The 14,391-nt window shown below is 40.2% G+C and overlaps 1 protein-coding gene across 3 annotated transcripts in view; it reads right to left on the bottom strand.

The window, feature by feature from the left end:
* Nucleotides 1–5,200: 5,200 nt before the first annotated feature.
* EPSTI1 (epithelial stromal interaction 1) overlaps nt 5,201–14,391 on the bottom strand; it is a 50,246-nt gene continuing 41,055 nt past the window's right edge. For all 3 annotated transcript variants that reach the window (XM_040541447.1, XM_040541455.1, XM_040541460.1), the window contains exons 9-11: nt 13,869–13,974; nt 8,183–8,223; nt 5,201–5,816 (exon numbers count right to left, since the gene is read on the bottom strand). In XM_040541447.1, the coding sequence (XP_040397381.1) occupies nt 8,203–8,223; nt 13,869–13,974 (127 nt within the window). In that variant the 3' untranslated portion in view covers nt 5,201–5,816; nt 8,183–8,202. The remainder of the gene's footprint in view (nt 5,817–8,182; nt 8,224–13,868; nt 13,975–14,391) is intronic.

A 14,391-nucleotide genomic window follows, 5' to 3' on the forward strand; every position in this document is an offset into this window, starting at 1 on the left:
CCTCATGTATTACAGCTTTGCAGTTGCAATCTTCTTACCTTAACCCCCAGTAAGAGGTACAGATTAGTTCAATGTATCAAGTCTTTTTGATTTATTTAAATGGGGCTGGGTCAATTATGTGAATAAAGAGAGGCAGTGCAATTCCTAGGACTGAAGGCTGAAATGTCTACTTTGCTGTGCAGATCAACAAATCAAATATAAATCAAGGTACAAGCATCCAACAATCTTTTTAAACATTTTCTAAAAAAAAAGAGAGAAAAAGTGAGTCAATAGCAATAAAGTTTGTCCCCAGGAGCTGAGCAAAACTGAAATAGCATAGGCTACGCTACATTAAGGAGGAAATTGTAGGTTCTCAAGGTGGATTCTATTGAAAAAATGTAATTGAACAAACCAGAAAACTTTTGGCTGTAATGGAGAGGATGGTAATGAAGAATAGAGTTGACAGTTTTCTTCTTGGCTGCTGGGCCATAGTGTTACTCAAAGCTCTGTAGTGACACCTAGAAGACAGTTTTGGTGTTAGGAATACACCAAGACCACATTTGATGTTTTCCTGTTATAACTTTGGTTTTACCTTTCTAATCCAGAGACGAACATTTTCCTTGGTACAGCATGAAGGAGTGGTGGAGATGAAGTGTTAGGGACTAACTGCAGCCCCCATTCCCCATTCCCCTCCACCACTCCTTCATGGTCACTCTCTGCCCCTGCTCCATGTGAGGTCCCTCCCACGGGATGCCGTCCTTCCCAAACTGAAAACACCCCAGCAGTCCTCCTGCTACCAAGCCCTTGCAATGTACACCCAATATATTTTCCCGTTTAGGGGGTCAGGGTCATTTTGAGGGCTACTGCTGCTAGGCGCCTACCTTTCCTTTCTAGGGAAACACCCTACTTTGTGCAGAGACTGATATATCTAAGACAACAGCACCAGCATATTAATTTTGCAACCCCCACAAATTATTTCAAGAATAAACACTGCAACAAAGAGGAGGCAAAAGTGCAAAATCCTCATTTCTGGTAATAAAATATATTATTATATATTTCTGGGAAACAGATGGCTATTTCCAATTTAGAGTTAGGAAATAAATTCTTCCTTCCTTTAGTAACATAATACGGGTTACTAATTATCAACAAAGCAGAAACCTTGGACCATCAGCTATAGAAGTATTGACTGATGAGACTGTTAAACTGCTATTTTCAAAGCAGAATACTGGGTAAGTCCTTTGAGATATTGTAACTGTCCAAAAGATTGAACAGAAAAGACAAGAAACAATTTTATCAGTATTTCAAAAAGATAATGTGTTGAAAATGTAACTATAGGTCTGTCAGTTTAATGCTTATCCAAGACAAAATCTCAGGAAGGCAAACCAGGGTGTGCTCAGTAGAGAATTAAGGGTGTGAACCATAATTAATACCAGACAACATGGTTTAATGAAAGATAAAATATTAAACACAAATAAAATTCATTTTTGGTGGGATTACCAGTCTGATGAAATGTGCAATTATTAAAATAACAGAGTTATGTAAGGACATATCATTTTCTCATTAAAAAAAGGACTATTCAAACTTCAAAGTCTAGGTAAGCAAATTAAAAATTTACCAGAGAGATTTGAAAAGAAAATGCTAAATGCAAATGATATTTCAAAAGGAACGTTTCTTGTATAGATTTCTATCCAAATGTAGTTCAGGTAGTTCATGGATAGAGAGGGAAGGCAAAAGAAATCTGTGGTAAAGACTGTGGTTGGCACTAAAGGAATGAGAGATAAAGATAGCTTCTAGAGAAAGGTCCAGACTGCAGGAAAATCTGGGCTTACCTTCTTTTAATTAAAGAACTAGGTGTAAAGATCACAGGGCTAGGAATGGGGAATGTGGGTGGTAAGTGAAATAAAAAGTGAATTAGTGTTTACAAGAAAAAAAATGTCTCTTTTTTAATGAGGAGCAGACTGGAAAGAGTTCAGATGAGATCTCTAGAATGATGTAAAATTTGGAAAGCCTTTAAAAAGTAACTGAAGAAGCTCAAGTGAATTTTCTCTCATCTTCATGCTTACATTACTACACAGCCCCAACCACACTGAAATTCCACCTGCACCAACATTGCCAGAATCTGCTGAGTGCCTGCCCATCATTGCTGAGGTGAATCATTTAAGAACAGGATAAGAAAAATAATTTATTCCAGGTAATGTGAAGCTCTTAAGGTCCATATCTCTTGTACTGATGAGCCCTGCACTCCAGCTGGGTCTCACCAAGCGCTGAGTAGAGCAGAGTTAAATCAAAACAGAAATTGGCAATCATATTTTGTCCATTTGTTCTTGAACAAGATGTAGTGGAGAGAGAGTCTGCTGATGACCAGAGTCAAGAGTGCCAAAGAAGAATCTATGAATTACAGGCACCTGATTTAATCAGCTGGTGAAGTAGAGAGACTTAACAAGAAAGATGACATGAATGAAGGGAAAGGAGGAGGAATAAATAAGAGTGAAAGAAATTACTGCCAGACAGCCTGTTCTCTGGGAGCTGGACTAGATAAAACAAATATTTGGAAGTGTAAAATACTGAGTGAACTATGGGAAGGAGCCCTCAGGGAAGACTCCCCAACGGAGAGCAGGGTCATCACATGGGCAGGGCAGGAAACATTCAATTTATGGGCTTAGTGTCTTCTCACTTCCCATAATTTTCTATTCTTTTGTGCAAAGTAGAATAACCACCACAGCACAGGTGATAAAAACTACCCTAAAGAGCCTGATGGTTGAGATGTTCTCCAAGAGGGGATCTCAATTTCAAGCAAAGGTGTGAATTGAAGATGGATGAGTACCATAAGATGTAAGCTTCAGATTAGTTCCCTTTCTAATAGATAATAATATTGTGCCTCAGTTCCAGAGTAGAAGAGAAGATACAGTAAACCCTAGAATAAAAGTTGAATTAAATTTTCCTAAAGCATGCACATTGAAAAAACAAAAGTCCCAATAACAAAACTTTTTAATATGCTAGGCAATTGTATAAGAAAATTCAGTAATGAAAATTTGAAACTTGGCAAGTTTCAATTAGGAGTCAGGTAGCTATTTTTAACAGTAGGGACAGTTAAACCATTGGAAAAACTTTTAGGAACATAATGGAGAATCAGTCTTGTAAGTCCTTAAATGAACATTGCATTTCTTCACAGGAAGGTAGTTTCTGATTTAGACAGACTGTAAAATCTAAACATAGGAATCTTACTGTTGGCTTATATTGGATTTCAGAACAGCTGATTGTAATGGCTTAGTCATTCTGTTTGGTTGAATTTGTCTCAGCATGTCCTGTTGTAACTTCCAACCCCATACAATTCCCTGTTAGAAGGGTGGCTTCTGAAATAACACTGAGATCATCACTCCAGATTATATTCAGTCAACAACAATTTCAAAATAAATAAATAAAATAATAATTTAAAAAACCTAACTTCCATTATATACTATAATACTATAGTATACTATGCTATATACTAATAAAATTTATTTTTATGTCACTGCATAATAGATATTTAATTCTGTTGGTGCATTTTGTAACTAGAGGAACCTACTGTTTTTATTTGAAAACCTTTAGCAAAGGTTTACTCTAACAGATTGATAGCAAACACACCCAACTATTACTTCCTAACTCTTGACTGACATGAAGCCATTTTCCCAGTCCAGAGCCTTTCATTTCATTATAACCCCTTTAAAAAGATGTCATACCATCCCTTTACTTTAAAGCTTAAGTTTTGCCAGGATGTATGTGTGGGGAAGTGGTAATTCTGAGATACTGGAAGCCTTCCAACAGGATAAGAACAGCAGTTTCCAGACATCTTGTTAACATCAATTTGTGGATAAATGTGACTTCTTATCATTTCCATTGCAGGCCATGGTTCTCAAAGACATTTCACTGTTCACATAGATTTGTTTGTTCTGCTCAGAAAGATAGAAGAGGGAAAATTCAGATACTTTGACAATAAAAGGGCTGGAATAGTTAATGTCTGAAATAATAGTTAAACTTTGTAGAGAGCATTTCAAATAAGAGATTGAAATGCTGGATAAGGGGAAGCACTTTGAAGATTGTGATCCAGTTTCATCTTTGAAGACAGCCAAAGGAAAGTAGACAAGCTTAATGGAAGAGGTTATTCAAGGTGACTTGCCATCACTGTTCCTGAATGTGAAAGTAGCAGGTTAATAAAAAGTTCTTATTTTTCTTTGGAAATAGAAACACAGCAACATGACCACACTGAATTTTAACTTCTCAGTGACCACAGCCACTTCCACTCAGCCTTTCTCAGTGTGGTCTAGAGGTATGGTACTCCAAGCATGGAAAGCTGCAGGTTCACAACTTCAAAAAGACTACCTGCAAGATTTGGTATGATCAGAATACAGTACAAGGATCAAGACATTTCCTTTAAAATATATGTGCATGCATGTACATATATGCCACTCTGCAGACATCTAGCCCCAGACCTGATATCTACCAAAGCAGGTTGGGTGATGGCATTCTTGGAAGGAGATGTGCATTTAATTTTTAAAGCAGCAGTCCAATAGCAGAGTGAAGTACCATTTGAAATCAAGTGTCATTCTGTAGGAATGCAGAAGTCTTCCTAAGGAAGTTTCCCAATGTCAGGTGCTTGAAGAAAGGTTAAACCATAGAGCATTATCAAGACCTCTGGCACTCTGAATTAACATCAGCTAGCTAGTAATATGAGAAGCTAGAGTAATTCTCTGAGGCAGAGATAACCAAGAGCAACTGCAGAGAATCCCAGAGGAGAAAGAAAACACGGCAACATGCCAGGTTCAGAAGAAAACATCAGGTGATCCATTATGAAATTACCATATTACAAGGATGGTGGGAAAATATCATGGCATGCCTGTACACTCCAAAAAAAATATTTGTTCGAGAAACTTTTAACTTTGCATAAGATGTACTTGCAAATGCAGTGGATACTTCTTGTCTGCATGGTTTATCTAACATACTGTGGACACTTCTTTTTTCATTAGAAATATCTAGGTTGTGCAACTGCCTTTTGGAAAGTATTAAAATGTTGTTTGTAGAAAGAGGGATATATAAATTCAATTCCTTTAGACTACAGAGAAAAAGTAAAAAACTAACCTTGTAGTACTTTTCCCCATTCATGTAACAGAAAGTTATCAAGGTAAAACAGGTAAAGTGAAAAGCTGATATATCACAAAAGATGTGAGAGATCAAATACTGTGACGAAGTTTTCAGTGTTAAAGTTTTATTTCTTTCATGTGTCGTATTTTCCTAAAAATGTGTTTAGAAGAATTCATCTACAATACACAACAATACACACACTTGTTTCTCCTTGAGTCTCTACTTAATACAATGGAAAAAGTCCCTCCAAACCCCCCAAAAACAAAAAACCCAAAGCAGCAGCTCTCCTATCCCCTGTCCCCAAAAGAAAGCACTGTTTTTCCAGTTTAAGTCTCTAGAAGTTTTTTTGCTGGATACAGCAGGAAGTAAACATAGATATTCCTGCAGCTTTTGCAACCACTAATGTCTTCTTTTTCTGAGATCCCAAAGACTGGGATAATTGCATTCTGCAAAAGGCAAAACAATTTAAGGGAGGAAAAAAAAAAAAAAAGATGCATTCACTTATTAAAAATTAAATAGGACTTTCACAATCAACTGCTTCAAATATGCATGAATTATGACAGCTAGAAACCAGTCTATGCAGATCGCTCATGAAGTGGGTGCGAAGTTGAAGTCAGGGTAGGAAAAAAAAAAATCACAATGATAAAAGAGCTTTTTCTTGGAGTTTTTACAAGGTCATTTGGCCAAGACCAGATAAAAGTGAATATTTCTCCAGTACCCTGTAACAAGAGGGAGAAAACAGAATTAAAAATTATCTTTTGCAGCAAAAACAAAAATCAAAGTCATACTACCCTAGGATTAAGTCCACTGGAAAATAAAGTCTCCCTTTTTGTGACAGGTTTTAGCTTTTAATTATGTAAAGCACTCATGAAGGGATTTCTATCTTTTTGTAAATTTAATTCACAAAACATTCTAATTATCTGCAGACATATTAATAAGTCTTTGAGCAATATATTAATGTAGCAAGCTGAAATGGGTTTTAAAAACAACAGTAATACAAGGATTTAAAAAGTATATCCATCCATAATTCTTATACGGTTCATATGTAAATATATCAGTGGTAATGTAGATACTGAGTAAAACAACAAAGAACCCAATATGTTGAACTCCTTCAGCAGCCCAAAGTTTACAAATCTTAATAGTATTTTGGGCTGCAAAAGATGGTCATTTCTACCCCTGTGGGGAATTGCCTTTATCCACTTATTGCAATTTCTTTGGTGAATTTGAGTTAATTTTTAATAACAATTCTACTCCTCATAAAACTGAAAAGATGACTCACGGGAGGCCAACTGTATTATTTAGATACTACCTTTAGGATACAACCCTGCTATGAAAATATTAACTAAAACTACTGTTGGAGCAGAAAATGAGGAATAAAGTTGTATAAGAAATTAAGAATATGTCAATTCATGTCTAAAAGAGAAGGGCTTTTAAATTGTTATTTTTTTAATTTCTCTTTAAAAATCCTAGGTTTCCAAAAAGGAGTTATCAGTCATTTCCTAAGGCAAGAGTAATGCGTGTCACAACCTGAACCTGCATCAAAAGTCCCCAAGCCTAAAAGTAAAGGTTCTGGACAAATCTTTAAATCAGAACTGGGAATTAGGGCAGGGAACCCCTTTCAGAAAAGAACATGGGTTCAGTGAGGCTTATGAAAAGGTCATGTGAAAACAGAGGACCTCATTTTTCTGATGCAATACTGTCAATTTTTTTTTTTTTCACAGCCTCTACTGATACAAATAGTCTCCCTTTTTGAACATGGGAAACAGCAGGAAGACTGCAGCCCACAACAAAGTTGTAGTCTTTCACTTACAACCACTGAAAGTTTGCAGAATTACTTTCTGCATTTACAGCCACACTTCTCAGCTGCCCAGAGGTATCCACTCACAGTCCACAACATAGAGAATGTGACTTTATTGAGGTTTTAGCACCAAATATCACCACACCCTGAGTGAACACTTTCAGCGGCATCAGAGTTTCCTCTGACTTGATATAAACATTCTGCAGTTCTTTAAGAGAGAAGGAGTTTAAGATTTGGTATGTGCTTCGCATAGCCCCATGCACACAGTTGGAAAGTTTTTAAGATGTCCTTTCATAATACTACAGAATCAAACCACACAAGCTGTCATACTGAAATGTCAAGATGAAACAAAATGAATACCAGCTTTGGTACTAACTGTGTTGGGTTTACATGGCAAGGTTTTGGTAGCAGGGGGCTTCAGGTGTGGCCTCTGGAAGCAGAGCCCAGCAGCTGCCCCATGTCAGATCAGAGCCAGCTCCAGCCAGCTCCAAAAGGGACCTCCTGCTGGCCAGAACCAAGCCATGAGCAACACTGGGCATCTGGGAGAGCAGATTGAAGAAAAGGAGAAACAAAAAACCTGCTGCGCAACAGCAGCTGGGAGAACAAGGAGTGAGAAGCAGCCCTGCAGCCCCCAAGGTCAGTGCAGCAGGAGGGCAGAAGGTGCAGCAGGAGGGCAGAAGGTGCTCCAGGCACACAGCAGCAGTTCCCCTGGGGCCTGTGGACGAGCCCCTGGTGGAGCAGGTGGATGTGGCCTGGAGGAGGCTGCGGCCCATGGAGAGCCCCCGCAGGAGCAGGCCCCGGGCTGGAGCTGCAGCCCGTGGAGAGGAGCCCACGCAGGAGCAGGGGATCTGGGGGTGCCAGAATCTCATGGGAGAGACCCCACGTGGAGCAGGGGCAGAGACCAATGGTGAGGGAGCAGCAGACACAAAGCGTCAGGGACTGACCGCAGCCTTCATTCCCCGTTCCCCTGCACTGCTCGGGGAAAGGAGGTGGAAGAGTGTGGATGGGGGGAAAGTGTTTTTTGTTTGCTTTTAGTTTCTCACTGCTCTAGCTTGTTAGTGATAAGCAATAAATTATATTAAACTCCTCACTCTGAGTCTGTTTTGCCTGTGAGTAATTGTTGAGTGATCTCTCTGTCCCTATCTCAATCCTTTAGCCCTTTCCATTGTATTTTCTCCCCCTTGCCCTTTGAGGAGAGGGAGTGAGAGAGCAGTTGTGGTGGAGCTCAGCTACCCAGCTGAGTAAAACCACCACACTAACAAGAACTAACAAATTCGTTATTCTTACCTTTTAGTAACGCTGATCCTTTATTCCAAGTAGTTTGACCCCTAGAAAAAAAAATGCATTAGTATAGTTCAATATGCAGTACAGTACAATGAGACATTTATGCCAGGAATTATGGTTATCCAGCTACGTGTGTCTTTCCTGGTTACTTGGTGCCCTTTCCTGTCTTTTGAAGCTCCATTTAAAATAATAAGCCCTTCTGCAAGATTCCAGTTCCAGTAATAAATATTTATTTGATTTGAACTGCATATGAATAGTGGGATGTATTGACTCAGGAGATAAACATATTTTGATTTTGCTGAAAAAAAGTCAATCTAGAAGTGTTCCAAATATCTTTAGATGTCTTGATCCTGTCTTGGTCATACAGAGTTTGTAAGAGTGAGAGGTTTCTTCTGCTCCTCCCCAGACTACCACTATTCTCTTTGAGGATGAGATTTTCAAAAGAAAGTATGATTGAGCTCAGTCAAGCCAGGCAGAACACATCTGCATATGCTGTTTGACTGCCTCATCAGAGAAATCATTAAACTCAGCTACAGCATGCCTGGATCTACTCATCTTAGGTCCCTATATCAGTACCAGTACTTCTGCTGAGTGTTTTTTTTTTTTTTTTCCTTCATCATTCTGCCAGGAAAGACTAGCCCATTACTCTAAACAACTGCAACAAAACAGTTTAAAAAAAAAACAACAAACCTTTAGACTAACCAGGCTAAAGCTAAGATAGAAAACAACAGTCTAAACAACAGTCTAAACAACAGTCTTTGTTTGCTAAAACAAATTTAGCCATTGTGGATGGCACTCTGGAGCCTTCTCATATAAATACTCTGTTCCAAATATTCCCATGTTAAATAAAATATTTTTCTTTCTCCTGGGAAACCAGCATTTTCAGCGTAACTCTACACACGTAAAAGCTCAATAAAGTCTGTATTAAAGACTGATTGTGTATGGAAAACAATGGCATGCATGCCAGCCTTGTAACTTCATTGACTTTAGAGCTATGATTCTTCTTTGCTGTGCAACAGTAAAACTACATGACTGTATTGGGTTTACGTGACAAGGATTTTTGTAGCAGCTGGGGGGGGCTGCAGGGGTGGCCTCTGTGAGTAGCTCAGAGCCAGATCCAGCCAGCTCCAAAAGGGACCTGCCAGTGGCCAGAGCTGAGCTAGGGAGTGATGCTGGGTGGGCATCTGGGAGAGCAGATTGAAGAAAGGGAAACAGAAAACTGCTGCGCAACAGCAGCTGGGAGAGCAAGGAGTGAGAAGCAGCCCTGCAGCCCCCAAGGTCAGTGCAGCAGGAGGGCAGGAGGTGCTCCAGGCATGCAGCAGCAGTTCCCCTGGGGCCTGTGGAGAGGCCCCTGGTGGAGCAGGCTGTCCCCCTGCAGCCCATGGGTCCCACACGGAGCAGATCTCCACGCTGCAGCCCGTGGAGGAGCCCCCGGTGGAGCAGGTGGATGTGGCCTGGAGGAGGCTGCGGCTCATGGAGAGCCCCCGCAGGAGCAGGCCCCGGGCCGGAGCTGCAGCCTGTGGAGAGGAGCAGGGCGCCTGGGGGCAGCTGCTGCCTGTGGGGGACCCGTGCTGGAGCAGTTTGCTCCTGACGGACGGACCCCGTGGTACAGACCCATGTTGGAGCAGATCTTGAAGAGCTGCTGCCTGTGGGCAGCCCCCGCAGGCTCAGTTCGGGAAGGACGGCATCCCGTGGGAGGGACCCCACGTTGAGCAGGGGCAGAGAGTGACCATGAAGGAGCGGTGGAGACGAAGCATCAGGGTCTGACCGCAGCCCCCATTCTCTGTTCCCCTGCACTGCCCAGGGGGGACATAGAAGAGGGTGGATGGGGGGGAAGGTGTTTTTAGTTTGCTTTTAGTTTCTTACTGCTCTAGTCAGTTATTAGCCGTAGGCAATAAATTACCTTAATCGCACTACATTGAATTTGTTTTGCCCATGATGGTAATTGGTAAGTGATCTCCCTGTCCTTATCTCAGTCCATGAGCTTTCTTTCTCCCCCTCCTGTTTTGAGGAGGGCGAGTGAGGAAGTGGCATTGTGGAGGTTAGCTTCCCATTGGTGTGAAACCTCCATGATGATATGCTCCCTCTCAGTTTCCTAGCGAATAGTGTAAATCTGGTTAAGACTCCAAAGTAACATTTCCATGGAGCATGCTGCAAGATCTAAACCAAGTGCTAATCCACAAACCATGCTCATTTAATATAGTTTTATCCCCAAACCATGTTAGTTTTGTCCTGCATCCTCTTAGTTCCTGTCCCGTGCAGGGGAAAGAAACACAATGTGGTTTCCTGTCGCATTGCACCTGTGTATTCAGTGCATAGTTGTTTCCCCCTCTAAATATCTAGAATTATGCATCAACTGAAAGAGCAGAGTCAGCATCTGAAAGAGCATTTCTCATTCATATGCATGACACAGGGTGTAATGGAGGCATGAAACATGAAGGTGCAATATGTCACATTGCCTTCTAGATTCTGGGTTTACTGTAGCTCAGAGAGTTGCAACAAGACATCCAGTACTTCACTAAAGAAGAGTAGACATATAAATTTCACCTATTCACTATGTGACCTCTCCCCATAAATAGAATAGACAATAGGGTCCTTGACAGAGACCCAAAAAATAAACAAGGGCTCTGTTACAGTCTTCCCTTGCATTAGCACGTGGTCTGTGCAAATCCCTTAGTGCCTGAGCATGGGCAAATCTCACAGGGGAGTGAATATAAAAATGTGCCATTATTTTAAAGTTATTCTTTTGTAAAAATAGAAGTGTTTTTGTATTTAAATAAAACTGATCATTTGTGCCACTATAGTGAACAGATATTGTCTCACTTATAGGCCCCAGCTGAGTAAAGATTAAATCTTATTGATTAAACTTTGATGTTGATATGACAACCATTATTTTTTCCCTCCTATCCTAGAATGTTTGTACTTATGTTAGAGACAATGGCAGCACAAAGGACATCAACATTTTCTTGGTAGCATACAAGAAGACTCATTTCTCTCTCAAGGGTGCAGTACCTCAACAGAGAGAAGTAGAAATTCATTAATTTGTCTTCCCATTAAAAAGGCAAACCACACAACCACCCAGAGAGCGCTCTGGCATTTATAACCAAAAAGGGAGAAAAGACTACTTTCATGAAGATACTTCTTGAAATAACAGGATATAAATATTCCTAATAAAACGCAAGATGTCTGGAAGGCAGAAGAACTGGTTTATTATCAGTTGGTGGACTATTGGGCGGTGCAACTGCTCTCTTCTCCCCTGGCCAAACACACGGAACAAATTTACCTTCCCCTTCCTTTTTATGTCCCTCATGATACCCAGCCACTGCCCAGCTTCTGCTATCTGCCTAGCCACTGCTTTTCATGGAACAAATGGAAACTTAATTATCTTTGAGACTTATACTCCCTTTCAAATTCATCTAAGACCAGCCAGCAGGTTGAAAACCTAATTACATGCAGACAGACAGCATGATCATACAAACTTCATTTCCGTAGGAAACCAGGCTAATAGAAGTAATAACGAAAAATACAGCAGGTATATTGATAACGGTGCAATGATCAGTTTCTGTAAGCGTGAAGCATTTGTGACTGTGAAGAGTTCAATCAGAAAAAAAAAAGAAAAAAAAAAAGAACCAGGGAAGAACAAATATTTCCTCTTCAGTGCAACTACAAAGAAGGAGTACGCTCAAAAATTACCTGCAGGTCTCAACTTTGGGAACCTTTTTCTTTTCTCTTAATCTTAGTATATGCTCTGACCTCCTTCAGTTAGCTCCCTTGTAATGCAAAACACCATGTTGCAGACGACATGACTTGTAAGCCACTCTTGGAGTTCATCTCTTTTTGCTTAAAATCCCAAGGGAACGGAGAAGAGCCTCAATATAATCAAAGACACCAAGGCTGCAGCCTCCAGCCTACCGTTTGAGAGAGATTTTTCTTTCTTGCTCTTGTTACCAAAATTCATTTTAATTTCTCTCCTTGATGACATACTCTTTCATACTTTATTCTTTCCCTGCTTTGCTCAGTCTTCTGAACATTTCATATTGTGGCATACAGGAAAAATGGATAATCTAGCATTATGCAACAGAAGGCAGGCTCCTTGGGAACCATTAAGTAAACATCCAGAGTAGGAAATTTATCACTTCTGCACACAGGGTTTTGTTGTTAATTATGTTGATGTATTCTTTGAATATATATATTTGTTAAAAAAAAAAGAAAAACATAAATTGGCTGTGGACATTACAGAGCTGTCTGCTGTTAAAACTCTGCCTGGGCTGCATGCGGTGGCACTAACACCTGCCGTAGGGAAGAGGACGTATGGCAACTAACGAAAGGCAAAACCCTGCTCCTTCTGCAGACAGTGCAGAAGTTTTAGGTGGTGACAGCAGATGCTCTGGTGGAGATGCTGGAGTTCAGATATTGAGACTGTTGGTTGTTGTAGACCTTCTTTTGTCAGGAAACAGTTTACACATTGGGATAAAGGACACAAAGTGAAATAAAAAGAATTATTTCTACCTTTGTTGCCTTGGTTAACCAGGCCCCCTCCAGCAGATTTTACCTTTTGCATCTTACTAGGTATTAGTTACCTCTGTCCTACCTGAAGTCTAACACTGCTACTTACAAAAAAATCATTCAGGCCTGCCATGTAGAGTTTGCCTCAGCAAGTCCAAGGGAACTGCTGTGCACAGAGGTGGCTTCAGCCTGTGGTTCCTGAGCCTTCTGCCATAGCTTGGGGCTTGCCTAAAGCTTGAAGGGATTGAGACTCCTTTTCCATTTTCAGTATCTGGTAAACTCCAGCGGCAACACTATCTTCTTCTCTATCATTCCCAGATTTTATAGATGCCCAGGTTTTCCTGGCATTCATCTGCCAAGATCTAAATCCACACCAAACAGTCCAAGCAATCCACCTCAAGCTTTTCTTCTGATTATCTTCTAGACAGTTTTCCCTACGCTGGCACATACACTCAGTTCTCTTAGACTCATATCATTTTGCTGCTCAGTCTTTGAAAATCTTCCATTTCTACACTGTAGTCCTCTCAGCAATGGAATTTCACCCTAATGGAAATTTTCATGGTGAGAATACTGCAGTTTTTTTGGTTTGTTAGTTTTTTTGATCACTGAAGCAATTCTAAATAAGTCATATTAATGCCTCATTAGGACAGCTGAAAAAAAAACACAGTACTTAGTACTGGCTATTTAATAGGCTCCAGTCAAGATACCTTTTCTTCAGAAAAAAACTGACAAATACTATATATTTTCAATTAGATGCAGTTGGTTCTTCCTTACCATAATTTTATACAGGAAGAGATGAACAGAAATGAGATTTCCCTCCTCCACTTTCAATAACATATTAAAGCGTTTACAGCCTTTCCAAACATCTTTCATTTAAAGACTTTCCAAAAACCCCATACAATTTCACTACCCTTGTTCTGAACTTCAGGAAGTACATTGGATTCGGTTCCTTGCACTACCTTCCATGCAAAGAAACAGAGTTCTGCTGCAAGAGCAGCTGTTACTCCCTCCTCCCATTTGAACAGCTTATATTATAGACAGGTTTTCTTCTTAAAAAGCTACTGTAGGCAGCCAGCCAAGACAGCCAGGCAGGCTAATCACACACAGACACATAATAGTGTATGGGAAAAAGTCAATTTTTAAACAATCCCGTTGCTTTCATATTCTGTACCCAAAAACTTACCCAGGCACCATTACTGAGGTAGTCCAGACTCCCAGAATATCCAGGCTGGCAGATGCTATTAGTCTGTGCTTTGTTCTGGAGTCGGTCCAGGAAAGCATTATTTACCCTTAAAATATAATTAAAAATGAATACTGATTGAAGATAGCTGAGGAGTTCACAAACTCTTGAAATTTAACATTCTGTGAGCATCTTTCCCTATTCCCAGTTAAATGCACATCATTCTATGCTTTTCAAGCCTGTGTTGAATAACCACAGCCTGGCATGAGATAGGGTAGTTTTCATTTTCAATTCACGAGGTGCATTCTTATCCTGTGATCAATCCATCATGATTAAAAGGCATACCTTGGCTTTTGTGAGAAATGGCCCAAAATTCTCTCTAGAAAGTCATCCTGCATACCACTCACTTGATCAGCGAGGTTAGCTATTTCAACAATTCACCTTAGGTAGTCTTTCAGCTTTCATTATACTAGTTTCTACAAGTTCTGATTTCCTAATGAAAAAAAAAAAACAACAAAACACTTAG

The sequence above is a fragment of the Cygnus olor genome, chromosome 1, assembly GCF_009769625.2.
Source record: "Cygnus olor isolate bCygOlo1 chromosome 1, bCygOlo1.pri.v2, whole genome shotgun sequence".
Lineage (NCBI taxonomy): Eukaryota > Metazoa > Chordata > Aves > Anseriformes > Anatidae > Cygnus > Cygnus olor.